The sequence below is a fragment of the Rattus rattus genome, chromosome 6, assembly GCF_011064425.1.
Source record: "Rattus rattus isolate New Zealand chromosome 6, Rrattus_CSIRO_v1, whole genome shotgun sequence".
NCBI lineage: Eukaryota > Metazoa > Chordata > Mammalia > Rodentia > Muridae > Rattus > Rattus rattus.
The window spans coordinates 99918377-99926163 of NC_046159.1; the positions used below are offsets into that span (position 1 = coordinate 99918377).

General features: G+C 45.8%; 1 protein-coding gene across 1 annotated transcript in view; it reads right to left on the minus strand.

Moving 5' to 3' along the window:
• The window catches only part of Tmem178b (transmembrane protein 178B), a 371206-nt gene extending 363783 nt beyond the window's left edge, over positions 1-7423 (minus strand). Inside the window, exon 1 of the mRNA XM_032906691.1 lies at positions 6810-7423. Coding sequence (XP_032762582.1) covers positions 6810-7191 — 382 coding nt within the window. The 5' untranslated portion in view covers positions 7192-7423. The remainder of the gene's footprint in view (positions 1-6809) is intronic.
• Positions 7424-7787: the final 364 nt, after the last annotated feature.

Genomic DNA, 7787 nt, shown 5'->3' on the forward strand with positions numbered 1-7787 from the left:
CCAGTCTCAAAAACAGGACCAGAAAGATGGCTCGGCTAGTAAAGGCACTTTCTACGAAAGCCTGTTGACCTGAGTTCAGTTCCTGAAACCCACATCCAGATGAGATGAGAGAACTGATTTCAGAGTTGAAACTCTGACCTCCACACACATGGTGTGACCCATGCGCTTGACTCCACACAAGTAAATGAATGTTAAAAAGAAAAGGTGGATGGCTCCTCCGGAAAGACATCTGTGGTCAACCTATGACCTGTGTACACAAACACAAGAGACCATGAGTGTCTCTGTGGGTTTGACTATAAACAGGACTATCTTAGGTTTAAATTTTTTAATCAACTGGTGAACAGAGGCCTAGGTGTATCTCAGACATTAAATAGTGCCTACCCTGCAGGAGTATGGGACCTTCTCCAAGGTTTGCCTCCCCTCTTCCCCAGAGCATTCAAAGTCTGCTCAGATCATAAGGCCAAAACCAATAGAACTATTTCCCCTTACGCTAACTCATTGTTACCTTTGTGCTTCCTAGGGGCAGACCTCATCTTTAGGACACATATTACTTTTTGCTAAATTGGACATTGATTTGCTTATCATTATGTATTGATACATGTTTTTTCTCTTTCTAGCCACTTGTCCAGCATCGTACCGGATGTCCAGGCCATGGGCTCCACAAAAGATTGCTTATTGATCATGGTTTTTGTGCCCATAAAATTTTAGTATTTGTGACACTGTGCAAAATGAAGACCCAAAACACTACAAAATATGTAAAGGATTCTATCAAAAGATGTCTGTGATGTCTTAATTTCTTTAATGTAGAACGGAAACACTAGAAGTCTGCCTTTCTTCTTTCCTTTCTTCCTTCCTCTCTTCCTTTCTTCCTTCCTTTCTTCCTTTTAGATTCAGGAAATCAATGTGCTGTCTTTTCTCCACCTGCCCAGAGTCGATAGAGACAATGCAGGTAAATCAGTTCTCAAATCTAGAGCCAGAATTTAAATCCTTTATTCACTACCCAAGAAAGTTAGCAAATTATATAACTTTGTGAGCCTTGGTCCCCTCTACTATAAAATGAGAATTAATATTAGTAATTTCTACACCCATGAGCTCTCAACAATTTGGTTGCATAAACAAGACCCACATGATAACCTCAGCAGTCAATATGCCCTATGAATGGGGGAATTCTAGAGAGCGGCACCCCTAGATCAAGAGCTACAGGCAGCCAATGGCCACTGTGAAAGGGAGAATGGATTTTCTCCAGAGAAACGCCCCCTGGTATGTTATCCATCCCAAGTGGTTAGTCCTAAATGCACGTATATATGAACACTACCAGTGGACTCAGTAGGGTGGGTGTGTGTGTGTGTGTGTGTGCGCGCAACAATAATTAAGCAAGAGGTTATTAATCCAAGAAGGAGTGGGGTGACATGGGAGTAGTTAGAGCAGGGAGAGCGAGCAATGGAAACTATGTAAATATAGTACTCTTACATGGAATTCTCAAAAAAAAAATAGCAAGAATATCAACCACATAGAGTTGTTATAAACCATAAATTAATAAGTATAGTATATATGGAGCTTTGAGACACGTACCTGGTGTCAAGTTTGGCCATTATTATTGAGTAGAAACTTTGAAAAAAACATTTGTAGATACAGCCTCACTCTGTAGCCCATACTGGCTTCAAACGCACTATGTAGCCCAGGTTAGCCTTAAACTCACTGCAATTCTTCTGCTTTAGCCTCTCAAGGGTTGGGCCTACAGGAAGGAGCCACTATGCCTGCTTCATGGATTGAGTGTGTGTGTGTGTGTGTGTGTGTGTGTGTGTGTGTGTGTGTGTGTAAACTGGGGAAGAAGTGAAGCATATACAAATTTTGTGAACTGATGCTAGGAAATTAACAAAATAGCAGATTATGACCCTGAACTAAAACCCAACATTTTCAAGAAGCAGAAAGTTCCCTAAACTGTAAAGCAAAACTCTGACATTTACACCCAAAAGACCGTGTAATCATCCTCGTCTGGACTACAGCTTGTTCTTTTTCAGAAGCTCTGAGCTCTATGCAGAGCGGCCCAGCAGAACTTTCTGATGGCGGGAACCTTCACCATCATCTGCACAGCCTAAAACCACCACCACGTGTGGCCATTGAGTATCTGTAATTCCACGCAGCCAAGGAAATGAAGAGTTTTAATTTCACCTACCTGTGGTTCTTTTATACTTAACCAGGCACATATGGTGGTGCAGCTCTGGGGATTTTGATAAACAAACTCCTGGATTTGATCCTTGCTTGCACTCCCGCTCCTGCCCTGTTCCTCCCCTCGCCTCAGAAATCACAGGGCCAACTGCTGTCCCACACCTCCACAGCTCTGCCAACTCCAGCCCTTTGTCTGGAACATCCGTCCTTACCCACACTCCATCGGAATCTTGTTTCATTTCATGGGAATTCAGTTCTACCCCCCACTCCCACGCCCATCTCACCCTCCATGGGAAGGAGCTACAGTCACCTCCACTGTGTTCTTCTAGATCTATTCCTATGGCTGCTCTGTCAGTCAGTAGTTGTGACGTAGTCTCTGAGGCACTAACCATATATGAACTTTGAAGACCAGGTCTTAGTCATCACTCATTCCAGTACTGTGAACCAAGTCATCACAGAGTAAGAGTGTTTATGCTAAGCATTTTCTGATTACAACATTAAATTTTAAATATGCACAATGTTCCATTAAAATAATTTTCAAAGTACAACCACTTCATGGCTATGAAAACTCCTGGGACTCAAGTCTATTATAAAGCAAATTTCAATACAATAAAAGTACTTGGATCAGTTAAAGGCGGGGCATGGTGGCGTACACCTTTGCTCCTAGTACTTGAGAGGCAAAGGCAGGCAGAGATGTCTACAAGTTTGAAACTAGCCTGGTCTAAAATAGTGAGTTCCAGCCAAGGCCACACTGTGAGACCTCATCTCAAAATATTTTAAAAAATTTTTAAAAATAAAAAATAAATATCAGCTAAATATCTGCTCCTTTCAAACCCCATAAATGCAGCCCTTCAGTACAAACTGAAGCAATAAAATTTTCCTTGAAATAAACCTTACCTAGAACCACCTGGTTATGCCTGGAGCTTCAGAAATTGGTCTGCCATTGCTCTGCCCCAGCACCCTGTGCTGAGTTTTCTGAAAGACCAGGATGAGGTTTAGAAGCAAGAGGACGTAAGCTAAGAATCCTTATTGACAAAACCATATGGGAATTTGGAGTAATCAATCCTTGCCACACATACCCCCAAACTCAATCTGACCTCCGAGAAAAGAATAATTAAAATCTTATCTACCCTGGAAAACAGTGACTTTGAATGATGTGTGTCTGTTCAGTGGCATATGTTACCCAAAAGGAATTGGGTGTCTCCCTTAATACTTGGCAAAGGTTTTGCACACAAAAAAATATTCCTTTTTTGGTGTCACATTTAGCATCTGTTACAATATTAACCTGGACTCATAATCACAGTAGTTTGTTTTTTTTTTTAATTATGATTTCCCAACTAATCCGCTATTCTGATTTCCACACAAGCACTCCCATAATTATAATTGGCTCTGAATAGACACATTAATAATCCTGATTTTTATGAGGTCTTTCCCAAGAACATAGGCCTCTGGATATGCGTTACAAATGTGTGTCTTGCTTGCCTTCCTGGAACTTTCAGCTCAATAATGAAACAAGTGTCATTGCCAGAAATACACACGGGTGTGCACAGCACAGCATGAGACACGGGAAAGAATGGATGCCAGAGAGAAACATGAATCCAAGATACTTCATCTCCGTGTCTGATGGAGGTTGGCTTCTGCTTTTTCATTCACTTGGTGGTTGTGCTTTCTTTCAAAAGCACAAGCAACACTTTCAATGCGAGGACTGAGTTAAGAAGTGACAGAACCCTTAGGGCAGTGCTTCTTAACCTTCCTAATGCTGGGATCCTTTACCACAGTTCCTCATGCTGTGGAGACCCCCAGCCATAAAATTATTTTGTTGCTAGTTCATAACTGTGACTTTGCTAGTGTTATAAATTATAATGTAAATATCTGATATGCAGGATAGCTGCTGTGTGACCCCCAAGAGGAGCTTTGACCCACAGGTTGAGAACCACTGCTCTAGAGCAAAAGGATCATTGAGACACGACTCATATTTTTTTCCTATAAAAATTTAAATAGACTTTAAATAACCTTTTCTCAGATCTCCTTTTCCTTTGCCCAAAATATATATCCCACATTTGTAATAGAAGATGTTCAAAGAAATAATAAATAAAGGTCTAAGTTCTCTCTGGGGCTCCTAATGAATGATATGAAATAAATGTCTTTCCTTTAAGATTTCCTAAATTTCCTAAGTAGAGAAGTATCCATTTTTTAGCTTCCATATAAAATCCACCCATCTGGGACAAATGCTGGTTGATCGAAGAAGTTGCTTTCTATGTGTTATTGCCTCTAAATTCTGTTGATATAAAATGTGCTTGTCTCCGACATGTGTCGGCTGCTGCTGGGAAAGGGAAGGTCTGATTTCCGAAGATGGTGTTATGAGGTTAAAAAATGAAGGTGGTGACCTTAGGTCTCTCGGGATTTGTAAACCCAGCATGCCATCCATCTCCATATGCCTAACGAGAATGCCAAAGGGACAGAAGCAGCCATGGAGAGCCAGTGCGCGCAGCTGACAGTGATTGCTGTATTTGAGGTGATGGGGAACAGCATTCCCATTAGTTCAAGTGAAATACAATGCCCTGCCAACTCTGGGTATCGGTGTCTTCAGTACCCTGCTGCGCATGTCCATTTTCCGTTGCTGCAATTAAAAATCAGTCGATATGAAGTCAAAATGTTGTCCATTCTTCCCTATCCCTTTCCCTGTCACACTGTTTCCAGCTTCACCGGAAGAATGTGTCGCTATGGTAACCAGTCCCTCGGCTGCACAGACCAAGTCAGCCTCTCTAGTCAGATTGCCAGGCAGACAAGATGGGATCGGAGGCCTGAATGGAGACACCAGAAGCTACAAATCCCATTCCCCTCTTTCTCTAAGTGGGGGTAAACCAATACCAGACATAGAAAAACCTGTCTTGATCTAAAAGGTTCAAGGAAGGAAATTTAAGAATGTCCTTCAACAAATCGGCTCACCCGTCGTTATTAGCAGTTCCCCACAACGGTTCAGCTAGCTACCTACCTATCGTTTCCATTTTAGAGAAAGCAGGAAACGGATAAAATAACACCATCAATCTGAAAACGTTTTCAAAGTCCCCCTTGTGAAAAACAATCCTGCTTCCTCTTGTTTTCCTGCTTCTCAGTGAAGCCGCCTAACCCCACACATTCTTACAAAGTTGCAGAGTTCCACCCAGGTCGAGCCACACTAATAAAAGCCTCATCCCTGAGCAGGTGGAATGCCTGTGAGCACCAGCGTGCCCATGCCTAAAACTGGAATCCCTGGGCATTCCCAACAAGCTATGCGACAAACGCCTAGATGGACACTCACTCTTCCTCCTTCGAACCACTCTCTTCCTCTCCTGGAACTGTGAAATGGTCTCCAGAACCGTACCCCCTAACCAGCCTCACACAGTTGGTTATTGCTGCTGTCGTGCGTGCGTTGAGTTTTCAAATTAACAATTTCTTCTGAACGACCTCAACATTTTTTGTAAATCAGAGTACATCGGTTCTCTCAGAAAATCATTTGAAAGCATCCGTAAACTTCACGGCGAAACGAGACGTTGAGAGTCGCTTTACGTCTCGGCTTCAAAGCACATTTGCAAATATTAGCACAGTTGTCAGCTACTCACTAGTTGAAGGGAGTGTGACACATGAGGAGAGAAGCAAGGTCTAAAGCCTACACATCTTCCCGGAGTGCAGCCATCATAGAAGGGAATGCAGCCCCTCCTCAGAGGGCGTTAAAGCACATCACATCAAACAGTATTTCAGTAGGCTGATGAGACAGACCAGTTGGTTTCTAGCATATAAATCATACAGGACTGAAAAATTACATCACAGAAGCAGACTTTTCAATGCATGTGATCACATTCAAATATCAAGTGTTATTAGCAACTATTTGCTGGTTTTCTGTTTTATATGCCTTGAGTGTTTTATATAGATCTGAAAATGGTATTTTTTTTCTCCCTTCTGACATACCACTTTTGTATTACTTTTTTTGTGCTTTTTAGACTGCTGGGTATTCACTGCCCACCGTCACTCTGACAACCACTGCTCCAGAAGAAGAAAAGACTGTATTGGAATGCTACTGGATACCTGCTTTGGGCTCCTAAAAGGCAGGGGCTGTAATGTAAGGTGTTTATATGACCAGTCGCTACACCATGACTTCTACAGTGCCTTACTAACTGTTTCTGGCATGCACAGTGTCTCCTGCAAGAGACATCCCCCACCCCCAGTTTCCTTGATCAAATCAGTTCAACATCTAAAAACAGAGATTAAAAATTCGGAGCCAGTTATCCCTGACACATCACCCTTAAAGGGTTTCCTCTAGAAACACAACATTGGAGATCCCCTTCCTTCCCAGAGACTGATGAAGCATTATCCCGGCTTCAAAAAGCAAAACCTGGTGGCCCAGGAGAGTGCATGCGAATCTGGACCCATAGGAACAAGACAGCAGGTGAGCCAAAAGAGTGAAGCCTTTACCACAATCTATTACAGATACGGAGAGGCAAGTTGTGCCCACGCCAAGGCTCAGCCAGGCCTGGCTAACTGGACCACTCAGAAACCAGGAGATGCCATAGCCTGTGGCCACCAGGAGAGGCAAGGGGCTGCAGGGCCTACCTAGAGGCGCCTGGCTCTCTGCAGCGCCACGCCTCGCGCCTCGAGCTTACCTTTCCGTATGAGGGCGGCGATCTCCGGGTCGAAGCCCTGCCGGTGGCACTTCCGCCAGAGGCCCATGTTGGTGGAGTTGTATTGCCGGCTGCACTCATCCGCGGGGCTCATGGCGAACAGCTGCCGGCGATTCCGGGCCCGGAGGAGTTTGCCCTCCCAGCGGTCCAGGCGCGAACGGCTCGCGCGCAGAGGCAAGTTGTTGTTGTTGTTGTAAATGAAACCGGGGTCGACCCGGCGGGTGTTGAAGGCCTTGCACCTGTCCCTGTGCTTCCTGGCGTCCGTCTCGTACCAGTGGTCGGAGCAGATGGCCACAGCCAGCATGCCGAGGGCGCAGAGCGCTAGCGAAAGCCCGGTATAGAGCAGTAACCTTCCGGCAGCCATGCCTCCGCTTGGCGGCTACACCATGGGCATGATCCGCCGCAGCCTCGCCTTCCCTCCGCGCGCCCGGAACAAAGCGGCGGGCGGCCGAGCTGGGGGTGGGGACGGGAGGGGATCTGCGCCGCGGCGCCCCCCTCAGCCCCCACCTGCGGGTACGCGGCCGGGGGACTGCGGGAGTAGAAGCGAGCAGCCTAAAAAGTTCTGATCCGGAGAAGCTCCCGCAGGGTCCTGAGCATCCTCCTCTTGCGGTGGCGAACTCAACACGGCCACTTCCCACCGTTCAGGGGGCAACAGTCCTAACCCTCCGTCCGCCTCGGCACGCCGCCCCGCAATCGCGAACTAAATACCAAGTGCCCTCGACCACAGCGGGGCTTGCTGGGGTTTCTCTGTGCAGCGTGCGGATCGGAGTGACTGTCCTGGCTTCCTGGGGATGATAGGGAGGAGGATCTGAGGACGCGACACTTCGACGAAGGACGGATCGCGCTCGCAGCCGGTTGCCCGGAGTGCAGCCTGGATCTCTGTCTCTGGGACTCTCCTCCCCTTTTCGGTCTGCAGCCGAAGGCCGGGGATGCGTGCCCAGAACTGTTCTTTTCCGCGTC